Raw genomic sequence first — 14023 nt, forward strand, 5'->3', positions numbered from 1 at the left:
CTCAGCGAAATCCACACAACATGGGTGCAGTCTGCGGCGTCAGTAAGTTCTCCATCCTTCCGCCATTCATCGCGATCATGAAATCTACCCCTTCGGTCGTCTCCTGCCGGTGTGCAACTGTGATTACTGTGCAATCTTGAAACTCGGCGTGCATGGCTTGTTGAGCGTCCGATTCTCGCAGGGCGTCAAGCTTACTCGTTGCCTCATCAATCAGGACCAGATTGCTGCCAGTCTCTTGGCGGCGAATGATGGCTCGAGCTATAGAGAATAGCTGCATCTCGCCCTTGGAATACCCCACATCCGGAAGCATCGCGTCAAGGCCGCCTTTCTGGGCCAGCTGGTCCCACAAGTCCAACTCGGTGAGCACATTCGTTAGATCTTGGTCTCTCTTCGCTTTCTTTTCTGCATCGTCGATGTCTTCATCGTTCATTGTAAATGGCAAGAGGTTCCTCCTCACAGTGTCGTTAAACTGCACCGGATCTTGGGTGATGGTGATGACACGCGATCGAAGAACATCAGGATCAATGTCCGCAATGTTGACTTCATCAATCTCCACAGTGCCACTGTAGTACATAAATCCAAGCAATGTCATCAAAATAGAGCTTTTCCCACTGCCTGTTCGTCCGATGATGCCAACTTTGTCCTGGGCATCAACAGCAACTGTAAAATCTCGCAGGACCGGCGGCACATCATCAGCTGGTTTATAACGAGACGACACTCCGCTCATTTCAACAACACCAGAAAATGGCCAATCTCGTTCCAGGTTGGCTCCTTCTGTAGGCTGTTTTTCTTGAGGTGTATCATTTTTAAATGTTTCCAATCTTGCGAGCGCAGCGACTGCTGGTTCAGATCCATCCCAAACTTCGAGTGCGAGAACCGACAATCGGGGGAGCTCCATGGCAGCTAAAAATGAGATCCCTACCGCGGACCCTGAACTGCCGTGTGTTGTCCATACAACAACGGACACCAAAGTAAACGCCACAGATGCAACCACGAGGCCAAGAATCAGCCATAGCCATTGCTGAATACATAGCATGAGATAATAAGGCTGTTGCGAGTTGTCAAGGAGGCGGTAGCCATTTGCCAAGTTTTGCTCGCGCCAGCCAAAGGCTTGAATGTGAAGTAGGCCGTTTGTAGTCTCAGTAAAGAAAGTGCATAACGGTGTCCTCTCATCATGGTTCAAGTGACGTACTCGTCTCGAGGTTCTCAGGTAGAACCTCTGGACTAGAACAACTGCAACTAAAATCGCAGGAAGTGCCGCAGACATATATGTCACATTTGACAAAAGAATGCCAACAGTCGCCAAACACTCGAAAAACATGTACTGGTTCCGGAAAAAGTAGTAAGGAAGAATCCTGGCGAGCAGGCTGGAATCCAGACTGAATCGACTCAAAAGATTGTCCGGCTTCGTGCTGGTGAGGTAGCCCATCGTGGCGCGCATAGTGGTTTTGAGAAGCTGTCCATGGAGTGTCACAGCGGCACGCACAGCAACAACACAATAGAGTAACCAATAAATGTAAGCGACAAGAAAGCAAGCAAAGGCAGAAAGGAACGCGTAACCAATAAAGAAAGAGCCTTGAGTTGGGCCAACTTCAGTCCAAACTCGCATGTATAACTGGGGTATAACTTCGCTGCTGGCCAATAGCAAGGCGAGAAGAGTCATTCCGAAGCATGTCCACCTTCCGGCGCTGTCAATGAAAGTGAGATAGAGCTTTAGAAAGCCAATCTTCTTGCTAGCATCATCGTTCAAATCAGCAGAATTCCTCCGGTTGGTAGGCCATGATAAGCTGATAAGAGCCTTTTCTTTGGCCTCGGCTTCTTCAGAGATCCACGGTCTGGCTGAGCTCAGGTATCGCCGAATCTTTGGAAGACGAGTGGGGTTGATGTGACCAGCCCGATCCAGAGTTACCTGTCCGTCTTCGTGTATAGTAATCATCGCATCGGCGACATCCAAAACTTCGGGCAGGTACGTCGACAGGAGGACAGTAGAGCCGGCTCTTCGCAGAGCACCATCCGGGCCGCACAGGTCAAACAAAACTTGCGTTGCAGTCGTTCGATCGAGGGAGCTGAAGCTGTCATCGATGATAGTAATGTCACAGCGTGCAAATACAGCTCTGGCTAAACAGACGCGTTGGCGCTGCCCGCTAGTCAACATGAGGCCATTCGCACCAACAAAATAACCGTCGCCACCAGGCAGTCGTGCCAAATCTTCGCCAAGCTGACACGCTTCTATTGCGTCTGCATATCGCACGGCATCAAACTTGAAGTGGCCAATGATGTTGTCGCGGATAGACGCATCCTTGAGCCAGACATCGGGCCCACAGTAGGCAATGTTAACTTTGTCGGTATAAACGTAACCGTTATCATTTCTTGTTTCGCCTAAGATGCTCTGAAGAAAAGTCGACTTGCCAGAGCCGTTTGGGCCAACGACACCTGATACTGAGCCGCGGTGGAAAGCGAGAGTGATTTCTGAGAGCAAACGCTCGTCCATCTCAGCTGGTCCAATACTGGCGTTGGCAAATTGAATGATGCCCCCAGGGCTATGAGCAGGCTGGCGCGATCTCATTACTTCCGAACCATAGTGCGTGGGTAGGAGCTCATAAGTTTGAGGACTGGCAGAGGGGTCCCATTTGACCCGTGAATCATTGCGTTCTTCTAGAAGAAGATATTTTTGAATTCGGCCGAAGCACGCAGTCATGCTTGCGATGTCCGAGTACGCGCTCAGAGCTCTGGCTGTAGGGGCCTGAATGAGACTCACAACGGCGAGGGTTGGGAACACTTGCGAAGAAGACAATCTTCCGTCGAACCCACTCAAGAAGAACGCGGCCGCAATTACAGCGACGGGCGTGCCAATATCGGCAAGCTGCTGCGTCATATTCATAAGCGCCATAAAAAAGCGAAATGGTTTAGACATCTCCATTTCTTCAACGCGAAGCTTGTGGATCTGATCAAGCATGGTAGGACCAAGTCCCAGCATTTTAATAGCCGGCAGTTGTTTGATGACTTCTGCAGTCTTTGCGAGCCTGATCTCTGTGCTGCTGTTCCATTTGGCCGCCGCAGGGGCAATGGCAAGGCTGAGCAGATAGGAGTAAATATTAGTGCCGAGAACAGGCAACAAGACGAAGAAGCAAGAAGAGCCAATAAACTTTGACAGCAGATACACGCCAAGCCCAACTTCAAAAATTGTAAGAGGGACATCGATAAAGCTGGCCAGGCTACGAATGAGCTCATCCATATCAGTGTCTATGTGCGTAAGCACTGCGGACTTTTTGGCGTCGCGCTCACTGAGAACATGCGTCTTCTCCATGAGTTGGGCAACAACGCCCCCGCGAACCTTTGTGATGAAACGATTTGTTCGCTGCATGGCCGAAGTCCTCGACAAAGTAAGGGTAATGTAGAGAATGAGTGTGCCAACGGACATGCCACACCTTTCTCCAACAGAGATCAAATACCCCTCGCCATGATTGTCGAACTCTGCTATCCGAATGACTCGCTCTATAAGAAGAGGTTGAAGAAAGTTGAGCACAGCATTGAGCAAGCGAGGACACATGAGCAAGAGCATGTCCCATTTCCAGGCCCATAAACACGAACGAAGCAGTCGAAATCGTGATTGGGCGATACTGTCGTGACTCCATTGCTCGTGTAACTCGTTAAATAATCGTCTGGAAGATAGGTCTTGGCCAAGCTTATCCTTGTCCTGATGTCGTACAACCTCACCGAAGCCGGTCATGAAAATGGGGTCCAGGAATAGCAAAAAGGTTCTCGTAAGGAAACCACTTGCGGCCTGCTTTCCAGTCGTTTCTCGGACTTGGTCATTGATGATGAGAGACTCTTTCGGTATTTCTTCGAGAATGATTAGACAGAGGCGCAAAGAGGCCGCAGCAACGGCAATGCCTCCGAGCGCGTCAAGTCCAGAACGCAGAAGAAACGTTCGGCTCTTTGCAATGTCCACCAAGAAGGTGGATAAAAGGTACAACGCAAAGAGGGACGAGGAACGAACGGAGTGCTTATGACCCACATACACCATGATGGCGACATTAGTAGCAGCGACAAGTTCAAACGAGGCCGCAGGTATTGCAGTGCTCGTCTGATCACGGGTACCATATTTGTACAAGCTTAAAGCAGCAACCTTCAGCGCAACGAGGGCAGCAGAGAGGATCTAGTTGGGCGCCATTGCCGTCAGAGCTTGTGCATCAAGAGGCGATTGGCTATGGCGTCTTACCAGCTTGATCGAGAGCAACGGGCTTGTTCGAATGTAGACGGGCTCTAGTCGGTAACGGTTGGCGAACACAAGGAATAGAGCAATTCCAATTATCGAAGGAATAATCTCTAGAATGATTACCGTGAGCTTTGGAGAGTAACCGAAGATATCAATAGGTCGGTCCCAGAGGGTGCGGTCGGTGCCAAGAGTGGACATCTTGACTGTGCCGCGCTCCGAGGACGCCTTTCTTCCGGAGCACAGCAGGCTACGACGCTGGAAGGGTAAGCGAAACGAGGAGCAAGTTCACTGCGAAGCAGATATAGCGCAGCAAAGGAACGCTATTCTCGCGCGAGAATGTGGAGGATGAAGAATTTTGTCGCCTGTTGCGAGACGAAACCAGTAAATAAATGGGATCGGTGGGCTGACATGGGAGCCCAGCCAACCAGACAAAGAAAGGCAAGGCCAACCTCGCCGGCAGAGCGCCAGTAGCCCGCACCCAGCACGGTAGGTTGCATTGAAATGGTTGTCCAGCGTTATGGAGTAGAACTAGTTATTTTACTGGTAGTGTTGCGGTCGCAGGAGAAACTAGCTGCCCATAGCTAGCGCAGGATGCATGTTCGCGGAGCAAGGCTCCAGGTCCCCCCGACGCGGCGCATTCGGGGATCCCCACGTTCAGCATTCGAGCGTCCCCTTGTATTTGGATAGTTTTGATGGCCAGTGGTAAACCGGTCAGCCTGTGGCGCGAATGGCGACGATACCATGACTATTGGAGGAGAGCAGACCTCTCTTCTGTGTGCTTGACAGGGAGATTGGAGGCTATGCGCGAGGTCCCTTTTCGCTCGTTGTCTTCCTTTCCCCACAAGCCTATTCGCGGGTTTGGCGAGAACAAAGTTCCCCCAGCCCCCTCTCCTCATCTTCTCTGCCGCCAATGCCGCCTCCATCCCGCTGCCCCCGCTCCCGCCAATAAAGGCCCTGGTCTCGCCTGGACCAAGCAGCTCATAGTCAGTGAACAGCAAGCTCACATGCCAATCAGCGAGAGCGGTTACGCGCCGACGTGATAGCTGACCTCGCCTCCCGACCACTCCGTGCGTGCGTGGCTTGGGGGCCGCAAAGCTTCTCAAACCAGCCCACCAACTTAAAATTCAGGCTGTAACTAACGTAGTTATAATCACTACTAAATGTGTGGGGGCCATGATCTCCTCGCAGTAGGGGGAACCGGATTTGCTCACTGGTTCGAAAAGATGGCAAAGAAGTTGGTGGCGCCCGGCCTGGATTCCGGGGGAATTTGCCCGCGGTCGCACTTGGACAGCACCCCGGACAGTTTTGTGTTTGGTAGAAATCGCAGCGAAAATTGACGAATGCGCAAAATGTCGTCCTAGGTGTCTCTGGTGTGCCTCATCGCCCAAGCCATATCTTACCTTTCTCGGACAAGACAAGATGGCGACGGCCCCAGCCAGTGCGTGGGACAAGAGCTGCTGGGGTGTACACTGCGTATGTCTTTTCTGGTTTTATTAGGGCGCGTTTCAGACTATCACAATGGTTGGCGAGGCACTGGCGCTGCCTCGAAAGCACACGAGAGTACAACTTGCGTGGTATTCGCACATGTCGAACAAAGGTGAGAATTCCTACCAACGTTGAGGGCATTCCCAGCGCCACCCATACACCACCAATCTCCGGAGGTTAGCTTCAGGCTGCGACCACCGCGACTATGCAACATGATGGTAGACGACGGCAGCGACTTGAGCTATGCCAAATATTAGTTATGCCTCGGGTCGAGTTTGTTTATTGTAAGCCATTTCCAAATGTTTACAGGCCTATCACGGCCCTGCGATGACACCGTGATAGCATGCTTATAGTGGGGTGGCAGCTAAAGAAAGAAAGAGGCACGGCCCGGCTAGATGCAGTGAAGGCTCAGCATACTCAGACATCTCGAGCGAGGTCAAAAGTTTCTACCAAAGTAAAACGTGTTTTCAGCGCCCCATGTATCCTACCCATCTCCACCGATATGATTGGCATGATACAAGAACCGATCAAGAAAACTGCGATGGCACGTTTCCATGAGCTTTGGCTGCGCCGTAACACGTAGTCATGGTGAAGCAGACCGACGTCATGACTTGCCTATGTAACTATGGGCTGTAGGCGTAGGCTGGAAGCACCGCGACAGCACGACGCGATAACGTCGGCCACCCACTTCTTGGCCCTACCCACATCTCGGCGCGACACGCGTCTTCAACACCACTTTCTAGATGCCGCATAACGAATCTAAAAAAAAATTATAATAATATAATAAATACACTATTAGATATAAAATTAACTAAATAATCACTTTATAGCTTTAATTCTTAGAATATTATATGTAACCCCTATTAGTTATATCTTAAGCTAGCTATATATGTTTTTAATGTCTATAATTTTAATAAAGACAGAATTAGGGTTAGAATTAACTTTCTTCTATTATTTTTATAGTAATAGCTTTTTTACTATATAGAGTTTTATATTCTCTTATTTTAAGAAGAGTATTTAGGCTTATTAGGTATAAAATTACTTTATAATCTTATATTATATTAGCTATAAAGTATACTAGCTAGTTAAAAGATATATACTATTAGAAAGAAGGTGTTAGAGTTAATATATATTAGTAGGTGTTTTAAACTCTAATAGGGCTTCTATAGGTACTAATTTTAGCTCTAAAGGAGATATTTTTAGTATTATTAGGAGCGGATTAATAAGTAACTTACTTATTAGTAGTTTTACTATATTAACTAGCTATAAGCTAGCTTTTTACTACTTAGTATAAATATTTTAATTTAATAGACTAGCTACTCTAATAATAATATAACTTTTAAGAAAAATTCTTTTTCTAATAGGTAAGGAATTATTATTATTAAGCTAACTACTAATCTCTTTATAATAATAGGCTTTAATTAAACTAAATACTACTATATTAAGAGGTTAAAGAATATAAGAGCTATAAGCTAGTAAGAATAAAAGGTATATATTATAATAATAATATTTATATAAAAATTCTATTATATAATAGCTTTTATAGCTATTAATAATAAAAAGGCAGTACTAGCTTAAAGGTAGTCTTATTTTTAAAATAAAGATAGCCTATAACTAATAGAGAGCGATTTTATTATTAGTCTAGCTTTAAGCTATTACTTTAAACTTCTAGCCTTTAAAAGGGCCTAATTTTTTAGGAAACTACTACTCTTAAATACTCTTATTATAAATAGTACTAATAGAGTAAGGCTCTTATTTAGTACTAAGATATACTTAAAGATTATACTCTAATAGTATATTTTAGACTACTTTTTTAGGGTAATTCTCTTCTATAATAACCCTAATATTAGGCTATTCTTTTAAAGACCTATTATAAGCCTAGTCTTATCTATATTATATTAGTTATTTAGGAGTATCTTATTAATAGTACTAATTATTAGAAGTTTAAAGAAACTCTATATAATATAAGTTAAAATACTATTAGCCCTTTTAAAATTAAGTCTCTTACCTTTTAAGGTCTTAATTTCTAGGTTTCTTTTAATAAAGCCCTATATCTAGTTCTTACTAACTAGTTCTATATTACTATTAACTCTAACTAACTCGCCTACTATCTACTAGATCTGCTTATAGGTTAGTAGGTTACTTAGAGCGTCCTAAATTAATATCTAGCCTCTTAAATCTACTTCTTATATTAATAGAAGCTTTTATATACCCTTAAAGGCCTCTTTATATAATATTCTACCCTTTAATTATTCCTATATTATTAACTATAGTACCTCCTACTACTATATAGTAATATAGAGTTTTATACCGCTAATTACGTCCTAAATAGCATTTTAAAGGGCCTATTTAGTATATTTAGGAGGTATTATTACATATATAAAATTTAACGTTAAGATAATAATAATTGCGTGAGAAAACACGGTTCTAGTAATATAGGTTTGGTGTTAAAGTGGGTGGAATGACGGCGCCGAGATGTGGGTAGGGCCAAGAAGTGGGTGGCCGACGTTACCCAACGACGACAGCCGCTTACATCCTGCCTAATGTCATGCCTCGGATCGATTTTTTTTTGCAGACCTCTGTCTAACCGTTTCCATGCAGATCACAGCTCTGTAATGGCACCATAACAGCATGGTCGTAGTGGGGTGGCAGCTAAAAAAAAATGCATTATAACGTTAGAGGCAGTGAACTGTCAACGGGTCTGTCCGGCGCCTCTTTCATCATCGAGATTGCTCGGCGCCTCGCGCGATTGAGCAATTATCCCTCAATCATCCCTCCTTTGCCTCTCTCCTCCCTGTCCATATCCATCAGGTACGCTCACCAAAACTCACCTTTTTTTTTCCCACGTCAACGCCTTTCCACCGCCGTCTCCTCTAACAAACGTCACAATCGTCATCTAGATCCAACGCCCATCAGCTCTCCTGTACCCCGCCATAACAGTTACCCCTCCATCAACAGCAGCCGAAACCATCGTCGTTGCCGCGCCGCCAGCCCATCCGCCAAAATGCCTGAAGTACGTCCTCTCTCGCCATCTCCATGCCCTTCCCTTTGCCCACCACCAAAGACTAATGCACGGTGCCCTCACAACAGATCAACACCCTCCTCTTCGACTGCGACAACACCCTCGTCCTGTCCGAGGAGCTCGCCTTTGAGGCCTGCGCCGACCTCATCAACCAGATCAACGAGGAGCGCGGCGTCGACCTGCGCTTCAACGGCGAGACGCTCATCAAGGAGTTCGTCGGCCAAAACTTCCGCGGCATGCTCACCTCGCTGCAGGAGCGCCACGGCATCCAAATCTCCGACGCCGACATGGAAAAGTACGTCACCAAGGAGGAGGACGCCGTCATCGCCAAGCTGCGCGCCTCGCTGCGCCCCTGCCCGGGCGTCGACGCGCAGCTCGAGCAGCTCGCCGCCTCCAAAAAGTACCTCATGGCCGTCGTCTCCTCGTCGGCGCTGCGCCGCGTCAAGGCCTCCATCGAAAAGGTCGGCCAGGACAAGTACTTTCCCGGCGACGTCGTCTTCTCCGCCGCCACGTCGCTGCCCAAGCCCACCAGCAAGCCCGACCCGGCCATCTACCTGCACGCCCTCAAGACACTCGGCCGCACCGCCGAGCAGAGCGTCGCCATCGAGGACAGCAAGAGCGGCACGCTCAGCGGCACCCGCGCCGGCATCAAGGTCATTGGCTACGTCGGCCCGTACGAGGACGCGCGCAAGCCCGAGATGGAGAAGATTCTGGCTGAGGCCGGCGCCGTGGTCATCATGCGCGACTGGGCCGAGTTCCCCGCGGCCCTGGAGAAGATTTCCAGCGGTGCCGTCTAGTGTCCGCGTAGTACACGCGCAATAATTTATAGACCACGAGCAGGCATAGCAGCAATTTAATTGAAATTACGAGTTCCATTCACAACCATGCACTTGTGTCCATGTATCACAAAGCCGTCATGAAAAATAGAAGCCTACCGAATAAGCACTGTGGTAGTATTCAGCAAGTCCACGGCGGGATACTAGTTTCTCCAATCCATCAGAAAGCTATTCACGCTCTGCAGCGTCGCTCGGCTCGGATTCCCCGCCGGAAATGCCGTCATGAGCCCGCCCAGCCTGCTTTTCACAAGCGTCTTTGTAAAGTGCACCTGCGCGCCGTCATCACGCAGCGTCCCCGCATCGTCAAAGAGGAAGCACGACAGCGCCAGCGCTGCGCCCACCGAAAAGTCCTTTCCCGAGTCGCACGACACGACAATCTTCTTTTCCCTGTCCGTGTCTGCCGGTCCGCTCATGTATTTCCGTGCAAACGCGCAAATGTCGGGCAGGGCGAGACGCAGATTGCGGCTGCCGGCTTTGCTGTTCCCCAGCCCGACCTGCAATAATCGCGGGCCTTGAATCCACAACTCCTTGGGCGATGCCGACGGAAGCAGCTGTATGTGGCATTCCCCGGTGTCATCTCCACCGGGTATCGCTGCTGCGGATACAGGACACACGTAGATGCAAGGCGCAAGTCGCACATGCGCCTCACTGCCCGACCTTGCCCGCTTCGCCTGCTCTTCCTCCGCCAACCTCTTGATCAACGCCGGGAGCTCCGCCTCTGCCGCCTCGAGCAGCAAGTCCGCATTTTCCCAAAACACCGTCGGCGTGAGGCCATGCGCCCAGTTCTCCGTGTCGTCACCCGCGCCTTGGATGTACCCGCCCTCTTCCATCTCGCTGCCCGCGACGCGCCGGCTCGCCGTGCAGCAAATCACCGGCCTGTAGTCGTCAAATATCGTCCTGCGGCTATTCAGATCCCCGTCGTCTTCGGGTAGCACAGAGTCCTGCGTTATCCAGAGCGGCCGGAGCGGCTTGCTGAGGCCGCGCGGAAGCGTCAGCCCGAGCGCCTCCAGCGACGCGACAAAGCCCGGCAGCAGGGCCGTAATCTGCGCGTGCGTCGTGGGAGGTAGCGACGGCGGCAGGAACAGCTTCTGGGAGAGTGCATGGCGCGGGAGCAGCACGCGGTTGAGCACGGCGCACCACACGGGGATGGTGGTGGACAGGGCGTCGGGCATGCGCTTCCCCCGCCGCGTGGAGTCGACAACGATGACCCTTTGTAATCGTTAGGCCCATGTGCTCCTGCTAGGGTGCTGGAAACGAAACGTACCCGTCATGCTTCTCTGCCAGCTCGACAATGTGCAGGTTGAGCCGCCTCGTGCTAAACTTCCACGCCCGCTCATGCCCATCCGTGCTCTTAAAGTAGGCGCTTCCGCCTTTTTTCTCCGGCGGGACGTACCAGCTCCCGCAGCGCTCATTCGCAATCAGCGGCCTCGTCGAAGCTTCGTCGTCGCTTGCCGAGGGGCGGTCATCCGTGTCGTCACCAGGCCCGCCAAGTGCGCTGGCCGCTCGTGCGACGAACGCGGCGTCAGACTGGATCGAACGCAGACGGTTGTGGATGGTGAGCGTGGTGCGCTTCAGCCCAGACATGAGCGCCGACATGGACATTTGCTGGTCGCTGGAGAAGAGAATGTCGGAGTGGTGAATGCCCGCCGTGCGCGCACCAGCGGCCGCCTCTGGCTCCGAGTCCTGCGACGCCATGCTCGACGGGAAGATGGGCCTGAGCAAGGGGGCCACTGCAGGTCTTTGTGTCGTCAGTCTTGCTTCAATTTCAGTGATACAAGTCAGGCCGCAGAAGAAAACCGAGCCTTTGGCTTTTTTTTGAAATCGTGGCAGTTTGTTCCGGCTGGTTTATGAGAGAAAAGTGGTGTTGAGAAAATCGAGCTTCGTCTGCCCCACCTCGATCGCAAACGTGAGGGCTTACACCGGACAAAGTTTCATTTGCAAGCATCGGCTTTCATGCAGACTTAGATTATTATAACTGAATTGTGTTGCCTTTTTCTGGGCAGTTCATAAGGTGCAACTTAAAATCCTAGATGTCAATCCCTCGCATTACAACCCTCCTAAACTAGCTTCCACACACCATTCTCGACAACGATGCCTATCTCACGGCCCTCGTCAATGCTCTTGCGACCAGCGTGCAGAATCGCCGTCGTGGCAATCGTGTTGCGCAGCGTCGGCAGGCCCTTGGCATCCAGATCCGCCGGTTTCAGGCGACCCTCATTCACCGCGCGGCAGCCATCCACAAACTTCTCAATGGAGATATAGCCGTAGCCCGTCTGGCCGTTGAAGTTGCCGTCCTCGTCGGGCGCGTAGCGCATGTAAAACGGGTTAAACCACTGCAGCTGGCCGGCCTTGTCGTCGGCGACGTCGTACCCACGATGAGCCTGGTCGACGCGGATCTCGCCGTCGGCCGCCAGGTAGTGAAAGTACTGGTTGGTGTGGACGCCCGCGCGCTCGGGGGCCGTCCAGGAGGACGTGTAGACGCCGACGGCGCGCTTGCTGGGGTCGTCCTTTTTCGCCCACGTCACGAGCACGGAGATGGTGTCCTCGGTCTCGTCGACGCAGCCGCGGGCGACGGCGACGCCCTTGGAGGACGAGGCCGACACCTTGACGGGCACGTAGCGGTCCTGGACCATGGAGTCGCAAATGTCGATGTGGTGGCTGTTGAGGTAGTAGGAAATATCCGACTCGCGGCCGGCCCAGGACTTGAACGTGTCGAGCTGGTACTTGGGCTGCGACATGTACGAGTACCAGTAGTTGAAGTCGCCGAGGGTCTTGGCCTTGAAGCGCGCGTCCGAGTAGGCCGGGTCGAAGCGCTTGTGGTGCTCGATGAAGACGTAGACGCCTTTTTCCTCGGCGCGCTGGATGAGCTCCTGGTGGTGCTCCAGGAGCTTGACGGCGGGCTTGGTGATGAGCACGTGGATGCCGCGCTCGATGGCGTAGAGGGCAATGGGGAAGTGCGTCGGGTCGGGGGTGAAGATGGTGATGGCGTCGCCGGCCTTGAGGCCGTCGATGGCGGCCTTGTAGGCGTCGGGGTCCTTTTGGTCGTTGGCGGGGAAGGAGTCGAACGAGGTGTCGAGGCCGTTGTAGACTTGGGTGATGTTCTTCTCGAGGTGCTCGCCTGGGGCCAGTTAGAGAATGGATGCGCAAGGCTTCGTACGGGGCTTTGTACGAGGTTCATACGTATAGCGGGGAACTTGGTGCCGTTGACGCCTACCATGCCGAGCTTCTCGACCTTGCCCCGACGGCGCAGGTCAAAGAGGGTGAGGCCGACGACGCCGACCTTTTTGTCCGAGGCTGAGCCACCGGTGCCAACAAAGCCAGTGGTGTACTCGCCGGTACCAATCATCAAGACGTTGATGGGAGCTGCCATCTTGTCGAATGTTTTCCGGAGACGAAGCTATAAATCGGGGGTATCTCAGGCTCCTTGTGTCACAGTATGTAGATTTCACCGCGCCGCAAATAGGAAAGAAAATTGAGAAGACAGAGTTAGGGGGATTGCAAAAGAAAAATCCGCTGTGTAGCGGAAGCTGGCGTTTTGAGCAAACGGATCAAGCTTCAAACGGCTATTGCGCTGCAGCTCTGGGGATGGCGGCCGGCAATTGGAGGGATAATATTCTCCGGCCCACCGTGATGAGCAGCCGTCTGGGGCAGCGATGGCCGGCGGGCGTTGAAGATGGAGCAAGTCGGCGCGAATTGCCGGTTTAAGATGAATATTTATTTTATCTAGCGAACCATGCGCAGAATGGTGTGCGGCGAGAAGCTTTTGCCGGGATGTGCACAGCTTGTTCGTATTCAATTATCAATTACCCCTCCCCCGCCAACAACCCCGCACTAAATGTGAAGCCCAGCACCGCGGCGCAATCAGACTGCAATAATCGGAAGCGCAAATGCAAAAACTAAATTGTAATTTGTCGTCAAAATTCAGAGAAATGAGTTCCAATCAACTCGGGGAACCCCGCCACGTATTGTCACTGAAGTCTTAGCTGTCTCCGTGTGAATTGCATCACTACCCGACGCCCCAACCTGCGGCACACACAGCAGACGCTTCACGTTTTTACAAATATGCCTCGCAAGACCTCATCTTGACAAGACGACAAGATTGTTTCACAGTAACGTAGCTTCTTTTGGTGTTTATCAGTTTCAATTACCATGACGGCTCCAAGCTGTCAGGTCCGTCCTACGGTTGGGGACTCACCACGCGACCACAAGCCACCGTGCAGGCAGCCCGACGAAAAAGTCCGGAATGAATAATTTAGAGTCAATTGAACAACCCCTCAAATTGAATAAAGGATCTCGAAACTATGACATCTATTCATACGAAGGCAGAATAAGCAACAGTTCGAAGGGCTTCAGGAGCAAAGCCTCGCCGAATAAGGGTGATTCTCTAGTATAGGGTACGGCTAGAAAGGCCAGCCAGGCTTACACATCAAGCATAGCCTACTATAGCTCAACAACAATCTA

General features: G+C 50.8%; 4 protein-coding genes across 4 annotated transcripts; 1 reads left to right on the plus strand and 3 right to left on the minus strand.

Moving 5' to 3' along the window:
• Nucleotide 1: 1 nt before the first annotated feature.
• Nucleotides 2-4417, minus strand: LMH87_002624 (uncharacterized protein; the record flags this gene model as incomplete). Its single annotated transcript, XM_056194110.1, has 2 exons — nt 2-4159; nt 4223-4417. The coding sequence occupies 2 exons, from the start codon at nt 4415-4417 to the stop codon at nt 2-4; spliced, it is 4353 nt and encodes a 1450-aa protein (XP_056051081.1).
• A 4291-nt stretch (nt 4418-8708) lies between these two features.
• Nucleotides 8709-9523, plus strand: LMH87_002625 (uncharacterized protein; the record flags this gene model as incomplete). The annotated part of the gene is made up of 2 exons (XM_056194111.1): nt 8709-8717; nt 8795-9523. 2 exons carry the CDS (start codon nt 8709-8711, stop codon nt 9521-9523), a joined length of 738 nt encoding a protein of 245 aa, XP_056051082.1.
• Nucleotides 9524-9705: 182 nt separating this feature from the next.
• Nucleotides 9706-11257, minus strand: LMH87_002626 (uncharacterized protein; the record flags this gene model as incomplete). Its single annotated transcript, XM_056194112.1, has 2 exons — nt 9706-10771; nt 10827-11257. 2 exons carry the CDS (start codon nt 11255-11257, stop codon nt 9706-9708), a joined length of 1497 nt encoding a protein of 498 aa, XP_056051083.1.
• Nucleotides 11258-11619: 362 nt separating this feature from the next.
• LMH87_002627 (uncharacterized protein) lies at nt 11620-12932 on the minus strand (the record flags this gene model as incomplete). Its single annotated transcript, XM_056194113.1, has 2 exons — nt 11620-12680; nt 12743-12932. 2 exons carry the CDS (start codon nt 12930-12932, stop codon nt 11620-11622), a joined length of 1251 nt encoding a protein of 416 aa, XP_056051084.1.
• Between the last annotated feature and the right edge of the window lie 1091 nt (nt 12933-14023).

Source organism: Akanthomyces muscarius, chromosome 3, assembly GCF_028009165.1.
Source record: "Akanthomyces muscarius strain Ve6 chromosome 3, whole genome shotgun sequence".
NCBI lineage: Eukaryota > Fungi > Ascomycota > Sordariomycetes > Hypocreales > Cordycipitaceae > Akanthomyces > Akanthomyces muscarius.